General features: G+C 40.9%; 2 protein-coding genes across 7 annotated transcripts; both read left to right on the plus strand.

The window, feature by feature from the left end:
* Positions 1 to 506: 506 nt before the first annotated feature.
* Positions 507 to 15485, plus strand: LOC137881236 (FYVE, RhoGEF and PH domain-containing protein 6-like). Of its 2 annotated transcripts, none has more exons than XM_068723073.1 (21): positions 507 to 695; positions 1747 to 3724; positions 5829 to 5961; positions 6152 to 6213; positions 6621 to 6651; positions 9282 to 9433; positions 10041 to 10197; positions 10321 to 10408; positions 10931 to 10981; positions 11101 to 11159; positions 11242 to 11313; positions 12061 to 12129; positions 12616 to 12699; positions 12865 to 12944; positions 13087 to 13189; positions 13328 to 13474; positions 13631 to 13736; positions 14066 to 14160; positions 14245 to 14373; positions 14480 to 14619; positions 14708 to 15485. In XM_068723073.1, the coding sequence occupies exons 1-21, from the start codon at positions 683 to 685 to the stop codon at positions 14742 to 14744; spliced, it is 3786 nt and encodes a 1261-aa protein (XP_068579174.1). In that variant the 5' UTR covers positions 507 to 682; the 3' UTR covers positions 14745 to 15485. The 2 variants fall into 2 exon arrangements, with proteins under 2 accessions (XP_068579174.1, XP_068579175.1); XM_068723074.1 differs by having other exon boundaries at positions 5832 to 5961.
* A 559-nt stretch (positions 15486 to 16044) lies between these two features.
* nr2c1 (nuclear receptor subfamily 2, group C, member 1) lies at positions 16045 to 23902 on the plus strand. Of its 5 annotated transcripts, none has more exons than XM_068722702.1 (14): positions 16045 to 16292; positions 18108 to 18241; positions 18546 to 18779; positions 18925 to 19003; positions 19800 to 19979; positions 20074 to 20224; positions 20626 to 20722; positions 20988 to 21172; positions 21543 to 21696; positions 21840 to 21961; positions 22128 to 22270; positions 22474 to 22611; positions 22777 to 22882; positions 23050 to 23902. In XM_068722702.1, exons 2-14 carry the CDS (start codon positions 18170 to 18172, stop codon positions 23219 to 23221), a joined length of 1833 nt encoding a protein of 610 aa, XP_068578803.1. In that variant the 5' UTR covers positions 16045 to 16292; positions 18108 to 18169; the 3' UTR covers positions 23222 to 23902. The 5 variants fall into 5 exon arrangements, with proteins under 5 accessions (XP_068578803.1, XP_068578807.1, XP_068578805.1 ...); XM_068722706.1 differs by lacking the exon at positions 16045 to 16292 and adding an exon at positions 16313 to 16385; XM_068722704.1 differs by lacking the exon at positions 16045 to 16292 and adding an exon at positions 16396 to 16509.
* The last annotated feature ends 1296 nt before the right edge of the window (positions 23903 to 25198 follow it).

Here is a 25198-nt window from a genome sequence, read left to right on the forward strand (position 1 = left end):
CTGCCATCCATGTCCCTCCCAGAGCTGTTTCCTGTAAGAATGAATTTATGAACATGGTGACAAAGTAACAGCATGATGACAGCACCAAACATAAATGCTGTTTTTTTTTTGTTTTTTTAGTTTTACTTCCTCAACTATACATCAAATATAGCTTACAAAGCATCAGCTGCTTCCCACTCATATTTCTAGTCCCTTAATCATACTAGTCAGGATAATATTAGCGATGATGATGTATGAGGAAAAATGTGTGTGGGAGGAAATACCTGTGTAATGATGAGCAAGTCTTCATGCAAGTGTGTAGAAATGCTGATAGGATGGAAGAGAATGTAGTGTGTACAACATTCCTTCAAAGTTCTTGTTGCGCTTTCTACTTTACAGTCACTAACCTTTCTTTGTTGATCGATCTGGCAGCCTGTGGCCCCCGAGGACCCCTAGTGGATTGTTTAAGGAAAGAAAGAGGAAGTTCATTGGTTCACGTCGCTGGCAGCCAGTCGGTGCGGCTGCGATGAGAATGGACTGTGTGCAGCAGGATCGACATGTGTTACTCTGACAAAAGCGGTGAAAATGTCGATTTTTAACAGATGACTTATTTGGCATCGACGGCTTGAGGTGGATCCGGACATCAACGGTGGTTACTGATTAATGACAATTGACAAAAAACAGAAGCGAAGTGCGTGAAGCGATGATGAACTCAGGTAAGTGACTGGAAACTCCATGATTGCTCTGGTCAAAATGTTTTTAGACAGCGCGGTCACTACAGACCACATATATATTAAAAAAAATACAGTTTAATGACGACTGAACCATGTATTTATTTATGTGTTAGTTAATTTTATTTCTTAGGGACAATACAGATCAATTGTTACACGGGGAGAAGTAGTGCAACGGAAGTAATGTTTGTATTTACTGTAGGGCGTGTAGCTCAAGCCACTCGACTTTAAATGTACAGGCTGATACAGATAATCAAATGTTTTAAAGGATTCAAGATAAAAAGCACCAGACTGTGCATGTGTGTATTGGACAGGTAAGTGACTGGCAATCGTGATTTTCAGAAATATATTATCAGTAATTGTGACACACCCCACCCTTGTCCCTGTCTATAACTCCAGAATCCCCAAATCAAAATTCGTGAGTGTTTTCGTAGACTTGTAGATGTGTTTGGTGTCAAACCTGTGGCTTGTTGAATGAGGAAATATGTGCTGAGGGGAAAAACAACAACCTCCCTCCCTGACAGCAGGTCAGTGTGTTATTGTTTTGTCCCCCGCAAAAAGTTTTAAGGACACAATTTGAGCCAGATGTACCAGGTTGCATGACTCGTTGTCGGTCCCTGTATCCCCTCCTCCATTTCTCTCCCACTCTTCATCTACCATCTGCTCCTCCTCCTCCTTCTCTGTCTGTTGACATGCACCATTAGCCGGCTTTCTGTGCTGTTGTGTGTTTTGAGTGGCAAACATAAGCCAATGGGATATTTGAACCCCCTGGTTTAATACTTTACAGCAGTTTTACAATAAGCTGTCTCTAGGTCAGGATCAGTGCTTGCCGAAGAGTTAAAGAGTGAACCGTCATTAGGGCAACATCTGTCAGACTACTGAAAATGCATAAAATATAGCATCTGGATATTCAGAATGAGCTTTTTATTGTGTCAGATTAAATCCATAATCTTTTTGATGTCATTCAGATTTGAAATTTGGGGGAGAAAATTACATAAAATCCTAAGTGCATATCTCTTGTTTTTTCTGTCCTCAGGCATGCAAAAGCCACCTTTGGCCCCAAAACCAAAGCTGGCCCAGCCCCAGAGGCCAGGGCTGTCTCCCTCAACCCCCCGAAGAGACTGCCTCGCACTCCGGTCTCCTGGCACGCCTAGGAGGGTCAAACCAGTGCTGGCCCCCAAACCCTGCCTCTCCAAACTCACCACTGCTGTGGAATCCAAACCACTCGCTTCAAACATCCTGCTCCAAACATCTGCGACAGAAATCCCACACATCGACGGTCTTCTTAACTCCCAAAATGGAATACAGCAAGAGAACAAAAAGCCAGATTGGGATTATATTATTCCCATTTGTCTGTGTAGCCAGGAACACTGCATGTGCATCAGAAACACATCAGCAAACAGAAGGCTTCTCGCTACATCTCGAGGAACTGTGGACAGCGGTGGGGAGAAAACGGACAATTCTAAGTGCAAAGTGATGAAGACGTCCACTAATACTCACTTCACGAATCATAAACATCCTCAAGAATCATTTACTTTAGATAAACCTCTCAACGCTGACATTGACACCTGCAGTCCTGAGGTGACCGTTCGGCCGTCCCTTCCTCACAGAACCTGGCGCGATGAGGCAAACGGTAACGTAATTCCTCAGAGTGCACCTGGGCGTGGACCAGAGGAAGATGCTCTTGGCTCGGAGCAGATATCTTGCGTCCCCCAGCCCAAACCAGTCCCAGCAGCCTCTAGGAAGCCCATCCCTGTCCCTGTACCACGGAAACCCAGGTTGGCTGTGCTGGCCCATCAGGAAAAGGTGGAGAAGGAGGGTGGAGAGATTGTAGGCCAGGAAGGGAGGGAAATGAACGTCAAAGAGGTGAAGGTGTCATCGGAGGGGAAAGGCAGCTCATCACTGTCTGTCAGTGGACTTGTTGGACAAACGCTGCCTATGTTTCTGTCTGCGAGAAAAGCCTGCGCTCAGCCAGCCCCTCCGCCCAGGAAAAAGCCTTTACTGTCCGCACCTGAGAAAGCAGCAACCTCTGCTCCACACACTCTCCCGAAGGATGTGGAGGAGGAAGACCTGGGTTGGGACAGCAGCATCCAGGAGATGGAGGTATCGGTTGACAAGGAGGATGAAGAGGTGGAGAAGGAAGGAACGCATGATGAGGAGGCGGTCTACAGTGACATCACACAAAGTCCTCCATCTAGCAGTCCACTCAATCAACCAGAGCTGAGCCAGCCTCCTGCCGTCACTGTGGCAGCGGAGGACGCGGTGGTCAGGGTGGTTCCCAAGAAGCCCCAGAGAAACAGCAGCCCGATGGCACGGATGCAGAGGAAGGAGTCCTCTGAGGAGGAAGAAGAGTGTAAACTCGGAGATAATGAGAAAGGTCAGAGCCTTTCTATACAGGCTCACGCTTTGAAGGACAGAGTGATGAGGGAGCTGCCTTCGCCTCCGGTCGAGAAAACGAGCAGAAAAATCTTAACACCTGGAATCATGAAGCCTAGCAGGTCCAGCCTGGGCAAACAGAGAGCCAAGTCGTTCTCCGGTGCCGACGTCCTTCGCTCCGACGGACAGAAGAGGAACTCTTTCCGGAAACTGCTGGACTTGAAGCTCTCTGTGAAGATGCTTCCCAAGCTGATAGTGAAAGGAGGCCAGAGCTCAGACTGCAGTGAACAAAATGTGGACAGGGACCAAGACAGATGTCAAAACCTCCACAAGGGTCCCGGGGCTCAACGTAAATTCTCCTGCCCGCTGATTGGAGTAGAGCAAAGCGTGGACGGAGATGAGTTTTCTCCTGGAACAGAACAAGATGTTTACTATGAGAACGTGCCTCACTATGAAGAGATATCAGACTACATGAATGTGAATGTAGGAGGGGCAGTTGCATCACCTCGGACCTCCATCTCACAACCCGCAGACTGTCAGTATAATGACGAGGGCATTTATGAGGAGCAGGAGCCATATATGTCTTTTGAGAAAAACACTGGACACCAACAGTGTCAGACGCCAACAGACTATGACAGGTAGATTATGATGGCTTTCGTTTCATCTCTCTTTGTTCTTACAGCTGTGATTTCCCTCGTCTTCTGAATGGAGTGCAGGCAAACCCTGCAGGCTTCACAAAAACAATCATCCGTAAAATATCTAGTGAACTACGACAAGTGTTTGTGTGTCATTTATAAAAAGGGCAGGACACAGAGAAGCACAACACATTGTGTCCTTTGTTGCAGATTCCTGTCAGGGGAGTTAGACAAGTATGCTGGGACGCGTGCTCGGCGTAGTCAGGTGTTGATGGATTGTGCGTTGACTGATGATTGCACATACCTAATTATACACTTCATGCCTTCAATTATTATTAGAAGATACTTGAACACAACACAACTTTTGACCTAGAGGGCAAGAGTGTGTGTATTTAGTTTAAAAGCCGTTTTTAATGATTTTATTTATTTAAGGCTAACGGGACACTTAGGGCACATATTCAGTGTTTTCTAGCCACGCAGACAGTTTTTGTTATCAGGCGCGACAGCGTGTGGCTGGTATTGTTTTCACCTTGTGAGTCTGTGTGTCATCATGGCAAAAAGTGGTCTGGGAGACACTTCAATGTAAACTACCACAGAAGTGTTTTTTGAACACTTTGCAATGTGTATATGTCTGTCTGCCTGTCTGTGGACAGATTTTGTCAACTTGATAGTGTTTCAACCATGCAAGTTACAATAACGAAACTTTAGAGGTGTGTAGTTGATATCAAAATGAAGACCGAGTATGAAGATGAGTGTGGTCTGAGCAAGGGACCATAGCCATGGGCTCTAGTTTGCTCAGGTTTTGAGAGATCTGTTGCTGGGATTTTTGCCTACACTCAATTACAATAGAGGTGATTGAATTTAATTTGCGATGCTCAAAGCAATGAAAAAGTATATTCAGAAAGCAGTGTGTCTTTCTATAAACCATGTTCATGTTCCTTTGCATTATCCACTGAGCCCACTGTCAACAGTTTAATTGTAATTTTTAATCAAAGAAACGGTCACTATAAAACAGTGGGATTTATGAATAAAGACACTTCTGTTCCTTTCCTAATAAGATTTATGAATGTTCAAAACCAAAAAAAGAATAAAGTACAAATATATGCATGTGCAGATATACAGGAGCTCTCTGGAAGGTGAGAAAACATGTTTTTGAGTGAACCGATTCTCAAACCTGAGATTCTGAGCTTGATGCTGAATTAGCTCAGTTAAACTTAGCATGTTTACATTCTTGGTAGTAATGTTTCTAATTATCCCTCTATGCAGAGAACTCGTAATCTGCGTCATGAATGACCAGTGAGCAGAAGTCAGTTGGGAAAAAATAGGATTAAAGTTTGTGTAACTGTGCACTCTGCATTGCACAGCTTAGTGTTTCGCCCCTCTTGAGCTCAAACTGTGCAACAATCACATGTCAAAAAGACGTTGAGCAGCTCACAAACAGAGACCAGCTAAATGCATGAGCCGTTGTAAACGTACCACAGTGTGAAGGACCCACAGACTCCGGCTTATTGGGTTTGCTGCTCAGCCTCGGCCTATTTCTTTCTCTGCAGTTTTGTTCAGGGAGGGGTCGTTGTCTCGCATGCAGTGCTCCCTCAGGGAATTGTGGCATTTTAGATATGTAGTTTCATTTTGCTACAGCTCCCTGTTAGCTGTTCAAATGTTGTCATTTTAAAGCTGTGGTTTGCAGTTCTTCTGTTTCTGTTGGACAAGTCTGGCATTATGTGAACGTGTTGATGGTTATCATTAAATGTTTTTTTCAGGCTGCGTCAAGTGGCCCCATTTCCTGTGTGCTTTGTTTTATAACTCCCACTTGATCAGAGCAGGACATGTTTGACTTGACACCTTCAGATTATGTGCTGACACAGGTGTTTTTGTTCCTACAAACCTCATCTCTTTCCCCCTCTTGTATATATAGCGTCCTCTCTGTCTTGTACTTTTTTATACTAATCACGCGGCATGTGGATGATGTGGTCATCATGTGCTGCATTCAGTATTGTTATGCCTGCAGCTGCTTCTGTGTGTCCAAAACACTTGTAGTGTGGTTCGTTCATGCTCTGGCATCTGCTTCTATTATCCTCTAACCCTAATATCCTGCCCATGTTGACAGAAGCTCTGTCGATGAAGAGGTGACACCCCTGGATGATGGGCCCTCGGATGAGGACATCTTGGTCAACACCTCAGAGGACGATAGCAGCTCCATCTCGAGTAAAGGAGACCCTGAGCAGCCAGAGGAGAGTCCGGTGAGCAGCAGACAGATTTATGAATTCAGTCCTTGGAGCTGCTCAGAAATACTTCCTGGAATATTATATGCAATATTGTGATGCACAGTGTGTATCTGCTGTGAGTAGTTTTGCCGTGAACGACACAGGGGTCTATTGTAGTCTATTGTAATTCTAAATCTGTGTTTTTGCACCTTTTTGTTATATGCAGAGTGCACAGAAGAAGAGCAAGATTCACCACATCGCCACAGAAATTATGAGCTCTGAGAGTGTGTAAGAGTCTTAATTTGTTTTTCTTTAAGTGTAGATTCACTCAAATTATGAACTAAAAAAAAAAGTTGTATCACTTGACATCGAGAGGTGTTCAGCCATGGGCATGGTTCGGTGGTTATTGCCCAGCTTTTGAGGTTTCTGCCTCCACCCCAGTACAATCAACAGGTATAGTTGTATTAATGCTGCGAGCGACACAGATTAAATTCCATTCACCCCCACTGTATTATGGAGACACATATACCTCAAAATCTTGGCATATAATAAAAAATGATCAGCCACCACTAGATAAGTGAGGGTTTTTTTTGGGGGGGTCTTTTGTGGAAGAGACTCTTTTCTTCCTCCTATAAATATTTAATCAATCATAACATTATAAACTTCTTTAACTTTCACATTCTGTGTTTTTCTAGGTTTGTTGATGTCCTGAGGCTGCTTCATGTTGTAAGTACCCCCACACATCACCCTTTTAGAGTTATTTGCTTCACACTTAAACAATACTTGTGTTTTCTGTGAGAAAAGGAGAGTCTGAGTGTTTTAGAGTTGTGAAGTAGGAGGAGAACTTACCAAAATTATACATCAAAAGACATCTTAAACTTCCTAAGATGGAAAGAAAATATAGTGAGATGAAATTCCACATTGAAGTAAAAAAATGTTTTGATATATTTTCAAAGCCAACTCAATTTGAAATTATTAATAAGAGTTCAGAAATTGACCACATGGGAAATAATGTTCATTAAAAGCTGCTAAAAAAACATAACTATTGAACAAACAATGATATTCAATGGTTTTAAAATAAATTCACCATATTTATCTAAACGTATGAAGCGAGCCACACGGCACAGTGTTGAGAAAGTTTGACTCTATATGTTTTATCTGGTGCTAGTCTACTGTGTGAGCCCACATTCTCCATATGTGTTTGATTATGCTAGCCACAGGGGCACACCCCATGCAGGATGAGACCTAACTCCCTTCAGTCTCGACCGCTCAGCTCACATTCCTCGCGTTTTCCCCGGCTTTTTCGATAATAGTAACATCGTACACTTCTGGACCTCAACGGATTCATGTTGCCTCCTTGTGATGTTTTGAGATATTTAATCTGTAACCGATCTAAGCCAACGAAATGATATGATCTGGTTTCTGTGCTGTACTTCGCTCAAAGATATGTTTGAGAAATATGAGTGATTGTCAGATCAGTGTAACTCTAACCAACTTGTAATCTCACAACAGAAGCCCTCTACTGTTGCAGCCACTAAGTTGCTTTGCATATGATATAAAATGTACAGTAAATAAAGGAATGAAGAAGCACAATCCCACATGTAAGTTCTTAACTGGTTCACTCTGTCAGACAAAAAAACAAAGGCAGTTTATTAGAATGTTTGATCTTTTACACAATTTAATCACAGCTACAAACACAACCACAATAGTGGGTTGTGTTAGCCATGAATGAAGGACAATTAAGCCTTTACAAATTCAACTTATAACTGTACTGTATATCAAAAGCAGACAAGCCTAAAGAGGAACCAGCACAAGTTGTATTATGAGAGCAACTGACGGGGATTAGACATATCTAATGCATAGAGGGCCGTCGTACTGCTAACCGTCATGTAACCAAATGTCACACTGGTTACTCGTAGCATTAACAATAAAATTGTGTTTATTGAATTAAAACTGCTTTTGGGACGTGGGTAAAGCAAGAACGCGGAGATAGCGTCTTCCTCATCGTATCAATCCGCCAACCTTAACTATTACTAAAACTACAGGCAAGGTGAGGCATGTTATGCAGTGCCTTGTCTAACTTAAGGAACAGAATAGAATAAAACAATCTAGTCCCCATTAATTCAACAAATCTAAGGAGGTCATCTTCATTGTATTTCACCTTGCTCTAATATGACCCACCTTTGTGCCTGTGTTCACAGTGTTGGTTTACCTCAAAGTCCCTTTTGGTATTTTTCAGCCTCTTTATTTTCAATAAAAAAAGGACGAGGGTGAGCAGATGTTTGGAGAGACAAAGGTCTCGAAACAAGATTGTAGTGGGACTGAGTCACAAACAATGACTCCTCACTGCAGAGCACAGACAGGAAGTGCTTGGGTCTCTGCAGACTGTGGAGGAATGGAGTCCAGTAATAAGGATCAGCCATACCAAGTTCAAAAGAATGTAGAGGTGACTTAGTATTTGTTCATTCTCCATCTGTACCAGGCACTCAGCCAGCTTTTCACAAACTGATCGATGATAACACCACATGCCATTTGTTGTTTGTTTTTATCGGAGTTACAAGCTCAGCGGTATTTTCAACAACGCTACTGCTATGCTCTGTGTGCTGTCTCCAAAATGTCATCTCTCTGGGAACAGAAATATAACAAAAAGCTTGATTTTTTTTTTTTTTTTTTTTAAGTTGATGAAAATGGATGGTTGCCTTCAAAAACTAAATTTAAAGAATAATTTTAATTCACATAGGAGTGTGAAACTTTTTGAAGTGAAAACATGCAAATTAAGCAAACTGAAGAACCACAGCCTCTTGTCCTCCCTGTTGTCTACTTAGCTGCTGATTCAGTCACGTCTGCATTGAAAACTTTTCTTATCTTGTGAATCATCCCGATTTTTTTCAAATTTCTTGCCAAATCCTTTTCCACATGACACACCTCATTCACTGTCGGATCACACATGTTAACCACAGGAGCTCTCTACTGGGTGCTCAGTCTGCAAGCAGTTTTATTTGCCATGTGTCCTCATAAACCACCAAAAAACTCCACATCATCAGAAAAGGAAGCAGAGACAGCACCCTCAGGCTCTCTTGTTCTCTTTTTTTTTTTTTTTTAGTTCTGATTGATGATATGGTGGAAATTTTAAAATGCTTAATGCGAGTCAGGTGTGTGTGTAGGTCATAGGTCAGCACTCTTTATCTTTTACACTGAAGGTTTCTGGAGCTTATCTGGTGTGTAGTGTTGTTTTAAAACCTATTTGTTTCTATAGTACTTCATTGAGATTCACCTCTTGGGTTTTCCCCTGTGTGCCTGAGTTCCTGTATTTGACCAGCTGACTCTTTATCTGTCTGACTCTATCTGATCCACAGGACTTCCGTGACGCAGCGTCCACAGCGTCTCGTCAGAGTGGGAAGCCTGTGATTGAGGAGCGTCTTCTCAACCAGATTCTGTACTACCTGCCGCAGCTCTATGAACTCAACCAAGACCTGCTCAGAGAGCTGAAGCAGAGAGTAGCCAAATGGTACAACAGAATCCTGAAAAAGTGTTTTTACGTGTGTATGTATTGATCACATTTACTGGCTCAAAGAGCAACTCATGCAAGATATGGCCAAGATATTGGTTTGCTTTGGGCAAGTCGACGTAGTATAATTTAAGAGAAATCTTAAAGTTACTGAATAGAATGATATCGCTGGGAAATGTATTAAAAAATCACTATATGAGACTAGATATTGTAAATGTTTGGGATATCATAATATGGCATTAGTATTGTATTTTCCTGGTTTTAAAGGCTGCATTACAGTCAAGTGATGTAATTTTCTGAACTTACCAGACTGTTCTAGCTGTTGTATTATTTGTCTTTACTCACTTTAACTTCCACATTACTAATTATTATTTATCAAAAATCTCGTGCAAATATTTTGTAAAGGCACCAATGGTCAAACCTGCAAAATCGTTATCGAGATATTTTAGAGATTTGATTTGCTGCATATCGCCCAGCCCTAGTGTATATACTGTATATGTGTACATATATTATTACTATTACAAGAATACAGCTTAGTTACAGATACATTCATGAGGAGGTGTCACAGCGTCTAGTTTGATCTTATTCTACTTTATTCTATGTAAAGGGATGAGCATGCACAGCTTGCAGACATTTTCCTGAAGAAAGGGCCCTATCTGAAGATGTACTCCACATACATCCGCGAGTTTGACAAGAATGTGGCTCTACTGGAAGAGCAGAGTAAAAAGAACCCGGCATTCGGCGCAGTGGTTCGGGAATTCGAGGTAATGAGGCTTGCCCTGACCTGTTTTCTCTGTCTGAAGGGGCGTGTTTGTTGGATCACTGAGGTTCCATTGTTTACTTGTTATCTGTAATGTGTGCATTTTTATTTATTTTTTTGTTTAAAGGCCAGTCCTCGCTGTGCCAACTTGGCTCTGAAGCATTATCTTCTGAAGCCTGTTCAGAGGATTCCTCAGTATCGGCTGTTGCTCACAGGTACATCTGCATTTTCACAACATTGATCACTCATCACGTTCATTCACAATATATGTAGATGAGCTTTATTTCATTCCAAAATCACTTCATTGTAGTTTTTGACTGCTCAACATTGCATGTCAGACCAACCTGTAATGTGTCATTATTGGCATCATGCTGCCCTCTGGTGTCCAGAAAAACTAAAATACTTTGGAATTTGCTCCTTCAATCCCTTTATAATAAGATTTTTGAAGTGCAGCCCAAATCAGATTTGGTGACATAACATGAGCTTTAACATGAGTGAGCTTAGTGTTGCAGGAGTCTAATGGATCAGGGTCGCTCCCTCGGGAGCAAAATGTGGAGAATGTTCCTCACGTCGCTCTTGTATAGTTGTATTATTTAAGCACCTGCAGACCTTTTCATCCAGGATTTTAATTTCAGATTACATTACAGGAATTTTCTGTACAACACTGAGCACTTGTAAACCAGTGTACAAAGTAGTTTCTACTGTTGCCCATGACTCTTTTTCTTATTGTTTTTCAGACTATCTAAAAAACCTGACTGAAGACTCACTTGATTACAAGGACACACAAGGTAGACCAACAGCCTTTTAACATCTGTATACTGTTAACTAAACCTCATGGTGTCATTGGAATGTAAACATTGTCTGTCATGTATGTGATGTACACCTTTTCAAATTTCTATCCACTCAGCCGCTCTTGAAATAGTGAAAGAGGTGGCCAATCATGCCAACGACATCATGAAACAAGGGGTGAGAACCAACAAGAAATCAGCCATATTGATTAACGTGTTGATAAAATGCTCAATACTGACGTCCACTTTGTTTCTCTCAGGATAACTTCCAGAAGCTGATCCAGGTGCAGTGCAGTCTGAACGGCCACCATGAGGTCGTCCAACCTGGACGGGTATGGCCGTAAAGATTTTACTTGGAGTTGTTTTGTGTATATATATATATATATATATATATATATATATATATATATATATATATATATATATAAACCATTTGTTAATAAATATTCACACATTTTTTTCAAACAAAGTAACGAGATGAAAAAAGTTGAGAACACACTTTGAGGTCCATTTAATTGCCGCTCTGGAGCTTTCGACTGTATCACATGATCTTCCTCTGCAGGTGGAGTTTGTCCAGTTATCATGAAGTAGAACATGTTTGAAACATATTTTTTTCTTCTACTTGAAGTACTTCTAATTCATGTTGGCTTACAAGTTGAGAGTTAGAGTTCAGGCTTAACTTTGAAAGCAGCAGTTGACAGAACAATCTCACCTCAAGTTTCAAAATGAACTCAAAACTCATTGATTTCACCAATTGAAAAAATGTATGTATGAATGAATGACAGTTGTGTATTGAATGTTCACAGATACTATATTATCAGTTATTACATTTTTAAGCCATAAAATGTAGGGCTTCTTGTCATTGAGAGTAAATACAATATTGTAGTAATTACTATAATTTCCTGAAAATAACATTAGCAAAACGACTACACTATTTTTATCATGCTTTTATATGGTGAAATAGTGATTCAACCGACATTTTTAAGCTCAAGAGTTCGAAAATAGTTGCATGCTCATTGAATGAATCATAAATCAACAAACATGACTTAATGTGATCTTGTGACATTGTTATGCTCCAGATCTTCTTGAAAGAGGGCACCCTGAAGAAGCTGTCAAGGAAGGGCATGCAGCCCAGAATGTTCTTCCTGGTACAGTAAAACACCCATCTCTTCCTCCTCTAATTTAGTTTGTATACATTATCATGGTAATACTGCAATGAGACGATCTAATGCACACGCTCCTACCTTCAGTTAATAAGTATGTTCTGTGAAGCTTTATTTTTCAGCGAAGGCTTTCTTTTCTCAGTAAGGCGTTTATATATTCATACACTCTTGTATCTATCACAACTACTGTCCTCTTATGCTGCTGTACAGATCCTGAGGGAGTTTAGATCAGAGACTATTTGACTGTCCTGAGATTAAGGCTCAAAGGAGATCGAGCACTTTGATGATATGACCTCAAACTTGGCAACAGCTCGTATCAAAGCATTATGGAGCCTAATAAAGCCAAAAATATTCAAACCAATTTGTGTTTACCAGTATTTTCTTAATCTTACTTTGAGCTCCTCTGTAGTGTATTAAAAAAGACGGAAATGGCAATAGGTAAATGATGTTTCTTTGTCATGTCTCCTTTAGTTTAACGACACATTGCTGTACACCACTCCTGTCCAGTCAGGCCAGTACAAGTTCAACAACATGTTCTCTCTGGCTGGGATGAAGGTGAGAACTTCACTGTTTATTCCTATACACACTTCATCTTTTCTCTCACACACACACACACACACACACACACACACACACACACACACACACACACACACACACACACATTATCTCAGGATATGTTTTTCGCTGCCATCACTGCTCACAATTAAATAATTGCAGGTTAGCAAACCAAGCCAAGAGGCCTATCAGAATGAGCTGAACATTGAGAGCGTGGAGCGCTCCTTCATTCTCTCAGCGAGGTAATGATCCGGAACAAAAGATATTCTCTTGGTAATTTAAGAACATGTGTTGTTTCTTAACCGTCATCCTGTGTTTTTCGGTGCAGTGCACAGGTCCGTAGATACTGTGCAGGTGTGTAGTCACACTGTTTTCTCTCTGCAGTTCGGCCTCAGAGCGAGATGAATGGCTTGAGGCCATCTCCACGGCAATCAGTGACTACACCAAGAAGAAGATCAGCTTTATATCTGGCAAACCTCCAGAAGAGGTAAAGAAAGCTATTTCAAGTGAACCTCATACATCTTCTGTTTGCAGTGTGTACTTTGTTATAGTAATGAACACAAAGCCTATTTTATACTGTATATATGAGCGAAGAAAGTTAACTCCTTCATATTTTAATATTCAGGTAGACCTAGGAGATGGTGATGATGGTGCTCCTTTGGGATCCAAAGCCCCTATATGGATCCCTGACCCACGGACCACCATGTGTATGATCTGCACCTGTGAGTTCACCCTAACATGGAGGCGACATCACTGCCGTGCATGTGGAAAGGTAAGAAAGAAAAAGTCTTTCCCATCAAAGACAGACGTAGTTTCTGAAATATATCTTGAATCAAAAAATGAGCGATGCAAAATAAGATGGCTTTTACAACTGCACATGTAGTAAAATAAGGAAGAACATTTATTTTATGCTTTATCATCCCATCAGGTGGTGTGCCAGTCATGTTCCTCCAACAAATGCTCTCTTGAATACCTAAAGAACCACTTAGCACGAGTGTGTGACCAGTGTTTCCCTGTTCTTCAGCTGCAGAAAAGTAAGTTTTGCTTCCGTCTAACATTGTTTGCGATATGATTCAAACACTCTGTCATCCTAATTTTACATTGTCCTGGGCGTAAGCATCAGTGTAGATTTGACTCAGGTAATCCACTTGTTGTATGTATTTTCTATGTATTCAACCAGTGGTTTATGAAATTTATATTTACAGTTTAATTGAGATTATTATTGTATATTTGTTTTAGGAATTATGCATAAAAACAACTCTTGAACCCCCTGCAGTACTCCAAAGCACCCCTAGGGGTACTCGCAACCCATTTGAGAAACACTGTATTAAACAACTGCATGTTCCACATTTGTGTGCATCAGGTGAACGAGCTCAATCAGCCGCTCTATCCCCTGGAAACAGAGCTACCTTTGCTTTCACCAGGAAGCAGAAGAAGATACCCGCAGCACTCAAAGAGGTGATTTTCGTTTTGCCGCGATCAAGATGCAATGTTGGTGATAATGATCTGATATCTCATCAGATGTTGTTTTTTTTTTTTCAGGTGACAGCAAGCACAGACAACTCCTCAATGAGTGGGTATCTGCAGAGGTCAAAGAGCAATAAGAAGCAGGTGAAGAGGCTGTGGTTCGTTATCAAAGACAAGGTCCTGTATACATACGCTGCAAGTGAGGTAAGATCTCCTACTTGTATCAGTGAAAGCTCAGTGTCATGTTATAATTTAACCAACCGGGATTGATTTCATGTCCATCTAACATCAGCCTTGTGTCTTTCTGCAGGACGTTGCAGCCTTAGAGAGTCAGCCCCTGTTAGGGTTTATGTTGAAAGATGATTCATCACAGAAGTTACAGTTTAAGCTTTACCACAAAAACACACTTCACTACACTTTTAAAGCTGACGATCTCCAAACGGCACAGAGGTACGGTACAAGGAAGGGTGCTACTTATTGTTGCATATAGTGACAGCAATGATAATACAAATAATACTTTTCTTCTTTTTTTTAACAGATGGATCGACTCATTTAAAGACGCCACGGTGCTTTAATATTGGTTGACAGTGTGTGTAGCTGTTCAACATACTGTTTTACCTCAATGCTCTGTGAATTCTGCAAAAAACATCTGGAGACACTAGAATAGTTGCACTGAAATCAAATCCAAATATAGTATTTTATTGCTTGTATCAGTCTAGTTACCTTTTACATAGTTTAAAGGGTGGGAATTAGCTGTTAGTTCTGTTTGTTAACATGATTTCATTCAGTTTTGGCTGCAATTTAAGAATCATATGCCCAAATTATCTGGAGCTATTTTAGAACTTTTTTGGATAGATTTTAATTTTGTTTTAAATTTTCTTTTAGTAACCAGCTTGCATCTCCGCAGCTCAGATTTGCTAATAAAAACTATTGTCAGTAGATTTGTAATGAATGTCATAATATTTTGCTCAACATTTACCAATTAATTGTTAAAGGTCAAAACAAATCATATTTAATGTTTCTTGTTGTCTGAGAATGATTACAAATTACTCTTGTTGTAGAACACACAATGTGCACTCGTCATGCTTGTGTAAGAAACCTTCACCTTACATTATGAAAGTTTTCTGTAACTCTGAGTCTAACTTAACAGTCTTAATGGTGTATCAGGGGATTTTCACTGTACAATAATGGGTAATGCACTTAAGTAACTCAACCGGCTGTATATATTATGTTCCTACACACATATCTTCTGTAAATAAAGAGGAATGTAAATTAAATGTAATCAAATTCCCATGAATCTTGCTTTCATTATTGGAATTCTGTGACTGTAATAAATTCTTGTTTTACTGTTCTTGTTGTCATGGTCAACTGTGGAGGGAGCAAACAAATTGGCTGCACATTAAATGGTGTAAACGCAATCGTAAGCAAACAGGGAAATAATTAAATACTCATTGTACTGCAACTGAAAGGCATTTCCAGTAGATCATATCTCACTGGACTTTAAAATCACATTAATTTCCGTGTAAAAATGTAGTTTCTATTGCAGAAATGCCAGCACTTGTACAACTGTGGATCCTTGAGTAGTCAAGAGAGCAGTAGGTTGATTTGCATTGTTCACTATATTATTGATCTTAAAACAATGAAGCCTGAACTTCTCAGACATCTAAATTCATTGCATTACATCCAATGATAAAGTCTGTTAAAGCTCAGTTCAGCACAACTTTGTGTGTTTGCTCTGACTAATGTGACATGCAGAATTGTGAATAAAATCACTCGTAATACACATATATATAAGCCATTACTCCTGTGACAAAAAACTGAAGCCAATTAAAAATGACTGACAGGTTGACGTCTCGCTCGCTTGCTCTCTCGCGCACACACACACACACACACACACACACACACACACACACACACACACACACACACACACACACACACACACACACACACACACACACACACACGGTATGAGCCGCAGCTACCAAACTGCGCATGTGCGTGAATCGTTTATTGATGAAAAAAAGGTCACGAACTCTGACCCTCCCACCAACTGCAACAAACAGTTAAAATAGTAATATATTGAAGACTATACATTATCTGACTGAACAGATCCTTATCAGGTAAGATATATTCACTAATGTGGACGAGCGAGAGGTTCAAGAACGAGACACGAGTGGCCAGTAACACAGGAAGAGAGGGAGTGTTCAGTAACGGTAGGTCTACAGCAGGGAAGCAACCGTTAGCTACCAGTTAGCAAACAGCTAGCATAGCTCGTTAGCGCTGTCGTCCGGAGTTCAGCTTTTGAAATTCAAATTCGGCAAGTATGCAATCCAGTTGGTATGTATACGCGACTGCACATCGGACACTGCAAATAACATTAACGTTGCATGTTAACGCGTAGCTTATTCGGTAACAGTATTGTTAACGGGTATGCTAGTTAGCCAACTAGCTTCGTCAGGTCAGCTAACTATGTTACCGTTAGCTGGTGTTAGGTGTTAGCTAGCTGCATTGCTAGCATTGCTAGTTAGCCTCCGCAAACTAAACAACCACAACGTTAAATTTAGTCCGACTGTGGGACCGGCACGTCGTAGTGTTAATCATCATTATTTGTCTTTAAATGGAAGTCTAGTGCCAGAATGAATGCGAATTTCGCCCCGTTGTGAAAACCGAAGTCCCGCCGATTGAGTCTGCGCTTCGGCATCATGGGCCCTGAACCCTAGCGTGCTTTAACCCTTCAATGTTGACCTTTCACCCACAGGAAAAGAAATACCTTTATCTTCCGTATCGATTTTAAATAGCTGGCTGTCAAGAGCTTGTTTGTGTTTACTACTGCAGCTTTACCACTCATTTGTTGAAACTCATCCGTGATATTACGCCGTATTTTATACGGCACAGTTTCGAGCTAGCGCCTCCTAGATTGGTTAGGCCACAAACTAACAGAAGTTAGAGGCACGCATTATAATAAATCAAATGTTCTACATTACCTGTCAACACACATCATTCCAAGCTAATTTTGACTTAGTTAACGCTAGTTCTTAAATGTTTAGAAATATCAATCATGTCTTAGTCAGAAATATTTTCTAGCTAAAGGGAAATATGACGTTAAACTAGTAAACAGGATGGATAAGAGTAGCATTAGTTATAACGTACGTGAGATAATTAGATGTTTGTAAGACGTACTCGTTCCGCTCTGAACTATGAAACTGTAACAAATTGAAAATTATTTAAATCCGAGCTCCGTGTGGCTCGACACACATCAGTATATAAAACATGTGGTAAAAGTTAAATTAATTGTTTTATGGTGTCGAAATTACACACGGAACTAAAACGTCTATTAAAAGATAAGGCTGGTAATATTGTATAGCTTTCTTATTGTTAACAAGCTATCATTAAAGACCAAAACAAACATTTAAGTGATCTGATAAATTAGTATTGTCATTGTAGCGTGATACACCTTAATCCTCCATATCACAGACCTCCACTGCTCCCCAGAAGCTTTACAAAAAACAATTGAGCCCCACCGTTGCGCTGGGTGTGTTGTTTCTTCATTAGCTTGAACATAGGGCACTGTAGTTTATTTTGTGCCAATCCTACATTCACTGACCTGCTTCTGTAAATACCTACTAGAACACTTAATGTGTACAAATCTGCTAACAATCGTCACCAAAAAAAGCACTCAATGTTCTACTCCTGTTGAACAGTTGCTAAAAACTACAGTGCCCCGCTGTTTTAGGAAATTGCTTATCCTTTAAAAAATGGGACTATATAATTAATGGCCTGTTAAAAAAAAAAGGATTTGAGAAGTTTTCTACATGGGATTTGATGGCAGTAAGAGAATAAAAGAATACTGTCATCCTTATCCTTGAGGGTGTTCTCTACCTGACCCAAAGTTTGCTTCAATACGACATCAAGTAAAAGATATCCTCTCTCTACAGGTGTCCATGCCTCATGGGGCACTGATGTGAAGACCGTACAAGAAGGTGCGTGCGGTGTCAGAATGGATGGACAGACTCAAAGGATTCAACTTGTGTCAGCAGACAGCAACATGGCATTAGGACACAGAATCCAGGTGACGTGATAGCCTGTCCACCACTAGAATATGCTCCTCTTTTTTAGTTTGTGTGCAAATAAACACAATTTGCACATCATCTTGGCTTTATTAGATCCAAGATCAAAGAATAGCGGCTGGTTTAACCTAGCACTGTCTTTTATTTGTACAATTTATCCCTACTCCTCCACTAGTTTTTGTGTTTTTTATTTATTTTATTTTATTCCTCTATCATATCATTAGCCAAACTTCTCCCGCACTCTTTCTGCATACAGTCAACACTTACTCATGTTTTGCTTTATTTTTATGTATTTTTTTCTACTAGATTGTAACTGATCAGCAGACTGGCCAGAAGATCCAGATCGTCACAGCACTTGAACCATCTTCCCCCGGAAAGCAGCAGTATATCCTAACAAACGCTGACTATACCCCTGGTGGGAAGGTGATCCTAGCCAAGCAGGAAGGTTCTCCCAACAAGGTCATCCTCGCCGCTCCAGACGGCTCTGGGGTTAACCAGCTGTTGTTTGCCTCCCATGATCTGGCTGGGCAGCAGATTCAGGTATTACCGGAGGATATTAGTGGCCTCTTTTTAGTCGGTTGTGATAAACAAATAACTGAAAGGTCTTATGACCGAAGCATGAACATGTTTAGTGTCTTAACTTATTGCAATGTTTGCTGTATTAAATGATTCTGTTGTTTGTCAGTTTGTGACTGAAGGTTCAGACCAGTCTATTGTGAAGTCGGTTGTGGAGTACTGCGTTGTCTGTGGAGACAAGGCCTCAGGTATGAATTAAGTTTAATTTGCTTCAACATTATGCCTTTTAAGTACCGTATTTTTCGGACTATAAGGCGCACCGGATTATAAGGCGCACTGTGAATTAACGTGTCTATGTTCACACATAAACCGCACCGGATTATAAGGCGCATTAAGCAAAACAACACAGTCCGGTAAATCAAACTTTATTCAACTCAGTTGTAACAACAAATACCGGTACAGAAAAATACACTCACTTATCGATTCATTCCTCTTCCACAAATCCATCGAATTCTTCATCTTCAGTGTCTGAGTGAAACAGCTGTGCGATTTCGGCATCAAGAATGTCCGAATCCCTCTCGTCATTTTCCGAGTCAGTCTTGTTGCCGTTATCGGTACTTGGCTGTTCAGTGATGATTCCAGCTTTCGTGAAAGCTCGGACAACGGTTGCGACCGATGGTTACTTGTTGTGCTTATTGATCGATTTTGACTTTTAGTTTAGACATTACATTCCTGTTACGGGGCCGATCAGGTAGTGACACAGCGTACCGTAATGCTCCGAATATCCATTGAGCGGAGCGGCTTCGTTGCTTACCAAAGTCGTACTTACACATTTCGGCAGATTTTTGAGCGCATTGTACCACATAAAATCGATCAATAAGCACAACAAGTGACCATACATAAGGCGCGCTGGATTATAAGGCGCACTGTCAATTTTTGAGAAAATTTAAGGATTTTTAAGTGCGCCTTATAGTCCGAAAAATACGGTAACAGATATGAGCAAGCATTCGCCGACCTGATCCTGTTTTCTCTCTTCTCTCTCAGGGCGTCATTACGGAGCTGTCAGCTGTGAGGGCTGTAAGGGCTTCTTCAAACGCAGCATTAGAAAGAACCTAGTGTACACGTGCAGGGGCTCCGGAGAGTGTGCCATCAATAAGCTCCACCGAAACCGCTGCCAGTACTGTCGACTGCAGCGCTGCATATCTCTGGGCATGAAACAAGATTGTAAGAGAGTGTGATATTCTTTACAAACAGCTGTAGATATGTCACTGAGGACTCACTTACATGAGGTCTGATGTCTTTGTTTTGTCTTATCTAGCTGTGCAGTGTGAGAGGAAGCCTGTTGAAGTGACCACAAGGGAGAAATCCGTCAACTGTGCAGCCTCCACTGAGAAAATCTACATCCGCAAAAACCTGTGTAGTCCTCTGGCTGCCACACCCACTTTTATGTCTGACAAAGAAACTGCTAGGTACAGCCACTTACTCTAATTTACCAGTTTATTAGATGCACCTGTACAGTCTAATACAACACAATAAATAGCCCTGATGTAAACGATATCTTTGTGTAATATTTTTGTTAGATTATAATAACTCTATGGTGTTCAAACTTGTTTCTTAGATCTTTTCCTCACTAGAAACACAACATAATGTAGTCCAATACAACATCATCCTTTCTGAAACGCTCTTGTCTTTTTCTGACTTTTTCTAAGATTAAAATGGAAGAAAGATGGGTTCTGTTGCATTGGATTGAATTAAATTAGATTGCACACATGTAACTAATAAACTGATAAGAGTTTGAATTATGACTTGATCACACTGCATGGGTCTATATTACATAATGCAATGTAAAATGTTAAATATCTACACTCAGGTCTACAAGTTTGCTTGAGTCAAGCATGTTGCTCAACATCCAACAACCTTTCTCCAAGATGGAAAACACCATCTTGATTCCAGCATCCCCTGACAAGGTAACACTGATGCAGCCAAATTACATTTTACTGAAATCACTCCCAGCCATTCCTAAATATTAAAGCCTCTGAGCATATTGTTTTTTTTTAATACGTCAGCTTTGTAACTTATAATTAAGAAAGGAATAATTGTTTACTCATTAAAGGTGCACGTGTCCCTCAGTTCTGTTTTTGTTATTCTTTCTTGAAATAGTTAAGTGATGTTTCGTTGACTCTAGACAGATAAGTGCAAACAATGACTTCTTAATGACTGCTGACTCAACAGGTCGACCCATCTCAAGGAGACCTCGGCACGCTGGCGAATGTCGTGACGTCCCTCGCCCACCTCAACAAGGCCAGGGAAGCATGTGACGGCGGCAATGACCTGATGGGAGATGAGACGCTCAGCAACGGGGACAGCTCCATGACAGACATCCAAGGAGATGAGCAAAGTGCAAGTGATATCACTCGGTGAGGGAGACGTCATAAAGAATCAAGAGGCTTTGATACTAACCAGTAGTTGTTTCTGAATAAGTTGATACATGTACTAGAGATTGACATTTGGCACTAGAAAGAAACCCAGGGGCTGTTTTTTTATTTGTTCGTCACAAACTTTTAATAGAATTTCCTACAGGGCCATGTGGTTTCTGACTCCACTCTTCAGGACTTAATTAGATTCAATCGTAGCCAATCAAAAATGAACCATATGTCAAGAGTGTGTTAAGCGCTGCTTTGAGTCGTATCATTTGTTTCTGTGTAAGCTCCATTATATTAGATGACTAACACAAAACGTGGATCTTTCAATGTTAATTTTTTGTGTTCATATTTTGTCTACAATCAGAGCTTTTGACACCCTGGCCAAAGTCCTGCACCCTGGCGATGGCCCAGCGGCAGATTCCTTGGAGGCCACAATGCAGCTGATGTCGGGGGACCAGTCGGGTCCTGTGGTGGAGTTGGAGGGACCTATACTCTCTGACAGTCATATCCCTTTCAAGGTAAGAGCACAGCCACTCACTGAAGCTCAGGATACAATCTAACAGAGACCAAAACCCCTGCTTATGTTTTCCTGAGTTACACATATTTCATATAAACCCTGCAGTCATGTGTTCTTCATTTACTCCACAATTTGTTCCTACAGCTTATGATGCCTTTGCCTGTGCCAGAGTACCTCAATGTCAACTACATCTGTGAGTCAGCTTCCCGGCTACTTTTTCTCTCTATGCACTGGGCACGCTCCATTCCTGCCTTTCAGACCCTTGGGTAAGCCTTTGACACAAGATATTTCAGTTTCATAACAACTTTTTACATAATGGCGTTGGACTTTGCATTAACATGCCTTTTTATAAAATTACTATTAAGAGAGCTTTCCCGAATACGGCCTCACATTTCTCTCTAGCAAAATATAATTATTATTTTATTTTCACAGTGGTCAAGACAATGACATTAACTTAATGAAAGCCTGCTGGAATGAGTTGTTCGCCCTGGGTCTGGCACAGTGCTCCAACGTCATGAATGTTGGTACCATCCTAAGTGCTATTATCAACCATCTGCAGACCAGCTTACAGGAAGGTAGGAGCGCTCTGCTGTTAAATACAATTACAGAAGCCCAGATGATGTTCTTCAGTGTGATAAAGCGGGAAATCATTCATGCCATGCAGACCATGAGATCTGTCATGTTTATTCTTGTGGCACAATCTGTCTTGAATTTGCCAAAAACTAAACTGATGCTCTGCCCTTTGCATCCATGACTCCTCTTTTTTTTTCTCCTACAGATAAGCTCTCCCCAGATCGAGTAAAACTAGTAATGGAGCACATCTGGAGAATGCAGGAGTTCTGTAACAGCATGATCAAGCTGTCCCCAGACTCTTATGAATATGCATACCTCAAAGCCATCGTTCTCTTCAGTCCTGGTGCGTAGACAACTGGCCAGTTTACTAAATGAAAATGACATTTTCAAGTTCTTGTCCTCCCGTTGAGGCTGATTTCTTAGAGGAAAATCCTGAGCTAAGTTGTACATAGAGCCAAATATACTTGGACTGTTATCTGACTGTGTGCACATGTTGTTTTTGTACAAGATCACCCAGGCATCGATAACACACCACAGATAGAGCGGTTTCAGGAGAAGGCCTACATGGAGCTGCAGGACTACGTAACCACGTCCTACCCAGAAGACTCCTATCGGTCAGTAGGCTTTAGCTCTGTACTACATAATGCCTGCTCATTGACAGAAAGGTGATAGTGTACTAATACAGTACGGCTCTATATTTAGCAGGACAAATTTGTGATCGTATTACAGATGTACTTGCTAAAGTACACATATTTAAATTTTTACGTCTCATTGCTTTCAGGTTATCCAAGCTGTTGCTGCGTCTTCCTGCCCTCAGGCTGATAAGTGCAGCTGTCACCGAGGAGCTGTTTTTCGCTGGGCTCATTGGCAATGTGCAGATCGACAGCATCATCCCGTACATCCTCAAGATGGAGTCCACTGATTATAATAGCCAGGCCGTCTCTGGGGTCTGACGCGCCGTGCCATTTGTTGGACTGTTCAAACTGGACAGCCAGCCAATCAGAGTGCTCCGCAGAAATGATCACTAAGTGGTCACAACATACTGTAGTTAAGACACAGCATCCAACCTTTGCTCTTCCTTCTGACTCCTCAGTAACCGGTCAGTAGAGCACAACCCACAGAGAGGACAAACTCAAATCAACTCCAGTGGCAAGTGAGCCTGCCAGTTTCTTCCCATTCAGGAATGAACCTTTAAAACCTGCATAGTAGATTGCGCTTTTTATTGTACATAGTATTTTATCGCCTCCAGGCCTTTTTCTTTTTCTGCAGATTTTGTTTCCAAGGAACCAGGGTGGTTTGTTTTTCACTGCTTTCCTGAAAGGTCATGTTTTATTTTTATTTTTTTCGAATAATTATGAGGAAAAAAATAATAATGTGAATTGATTTGTGAGATGTCTTTATCGCAAAAAGGTTATAACCTTTATTTCTTATTTGTTTGCTAATCCAAAGGATCAGGCAGCATCACTTGTCAACTTTTGACAGCTTGAAGTCATTATGTATAGATTTGTATATAGAATGCACCGAGAAGGCAAAAATGGTCAGCACTTGGTAATTCGTGAATTCCATCTTTTGGAGAAAGTAATGTGGATTGAAGATGGTAATGTCATTTGAAAATAAAAAAAAATACCTTTCAACCTTGTTTCTTTATTATTAACACAATTGAGCTCTGTTTGATTTTACATAAGTAAAGAATAGATAGAGCTGACTGCTGATAATTGTCTCGCCAGATTCTTTACTTATTCTAGGCTCTCTGCTCTTCAACACAGTTTTTGTTTTTGTGTCAGTATTTTGGAGAGCAACTGAGGAGTATAATAAACCCCAAAAATATGAAGCCATCCTCAGTCATGTTGGGGTCAATTTGGAGGTTGTCAGTCTGCATTATAAAAGGCTTTCTGTGTGGATGAAGAGTATTTTATAGCAGTAGTGTTTATTTCATGCATGTCATTACTGCAAAAATCCTTCAAATACAAAAACAGTCTGTGGTGCCAGGTACACATTCTTTAGTTGAAGATTATACCAAGCTAATCAACCTTTGACCTTTGTTAATCAAAGAGAGTAGGTTAGTAGGTTTTAAGTAAATCAGACCCCATAGACACAAACACTTGATTTTGGGGAGAGCACTGGAGTATTTTAAACATGTCTCCTCAAATGTGTTAATCCACCATTTGACTGTGGCAGGTGTTGGGGCTGTCTAGAAGCCTGTTCACTGAGGTTATCTGGACAATTTTGTAGAGAAAACCTGCACTCGCTCTTTGTTCCAGACTTGGCGAGTCTCTGAGTTTAAATAAACGTGTTGGAAAACTCTGTTACCTCACTTCTTGGAACTTACCCTTGTTTCTGTTTACGTGTTCCTTCTGAATTAATAATGCAAAATCTATATTCTACCCCAGCGACTTATTGTTTGGCTTTGTGTGTCAAGTGACGTGAAGGTGGAAGATGTCGCATGCTGCTGCGCAAAGGACGAGACTGTCACTGTGTGTTATTGGTGCATTCATTTTTCATTAGTGCTCTGTGGATATGGGTGAACGGAGGACAGCCCCTGTATGCTGTAGTTACCCAGTGAATGTGTCTGGCTAATTAAAGGCACTGATAAGGCCATTAAAACTTGATGAATGATATTGTCTGCTGCTCGTCTTAGAAGTCCATGGTTCATTGTATCCTGTAGCTATTTAATGTGAGTCTCCACAGCCCTATCACATCACTTCATCACTTGACTCACCGCCTTTGAACCACAGACGTTAGTGCAAGTCAGCGTACACGGAGCACTCACTCTATGTTCTGTACATACATGAGAGGTCAGCCTGGACAATTTGCAATGGCAAAAACAAGCACTTGTTGTGTGTAACTGTAAGGGTTAAGCGATTTGTGATGCAACATGGGCTTTTGTGTTGGAAGCTAGGTGGATTAGCTCATTCCAAGCTGAATGAATG

Source organism: Cebidichthys violaceus, unplaced genomic scaffold (genome assembly GCF_023349555.1).
Source record: "Cebidichthys violaceus isolate CVI_PGR_0920_01 unplaced genomic scaffold, fCebVio1.0.p SCAF_3, whole genome shotgun sequence".
In the NCBI taxonomy this organism is placed as follows: domain Eukaryota; kingdom Metazoa; phylum Chordata; class Actinopteri; order Perciformes; family Stichaeidae; genus Cebidichthys; species Cebidichthys violaceus.

What these genes read in the sequence shown, in the direction of transcription:
- LOC137881236 (XM_068723073.1), top strand. An exon ending in CAGTGGTTCGGGAATTCGAG is followed by an intron (nt 10,198 to 10,320) that starts GTAATGAGGCTT and finishes TTTTGTTTAAAG; the next exon opens with GCCAGTCCTCGCTGTGCCAA. An exon ending in ACTGCCGTGCATGTGGAAAG is followed by an intron (nt 13,475 to 13,630) that starts GTAAGAAAGAAA and finishes TCATCCCATCAG; the next exon opens with GTGGTGTGCCAGTCATGTTC.
- nr2c1 (XM_068722702.1), top strand. Translation starts at nt 18,170, where the DNA reads ATGGATGGACAGACTCAAAGGATTCAACTTGTGTCAGCAGACAGCAAC. An exon ending in CATTAGGACACAGAATCCAG is followed by an intron (nt 18,242 to 18,545) that starts GTGACGTGATAG and finishes TTTTTCTACTAG; the next exon opens with ATTGTAACTGATCAGCAGAC. An exon ending in AGTGCAAGTGATATCACTCG is followed by an intron (nt 21,173 to 21,542) that starts GTGAGGGAGACG and finishes GTCTACAATCAG; the next exon opens with AGCTTTTGACACCCTGGCCA.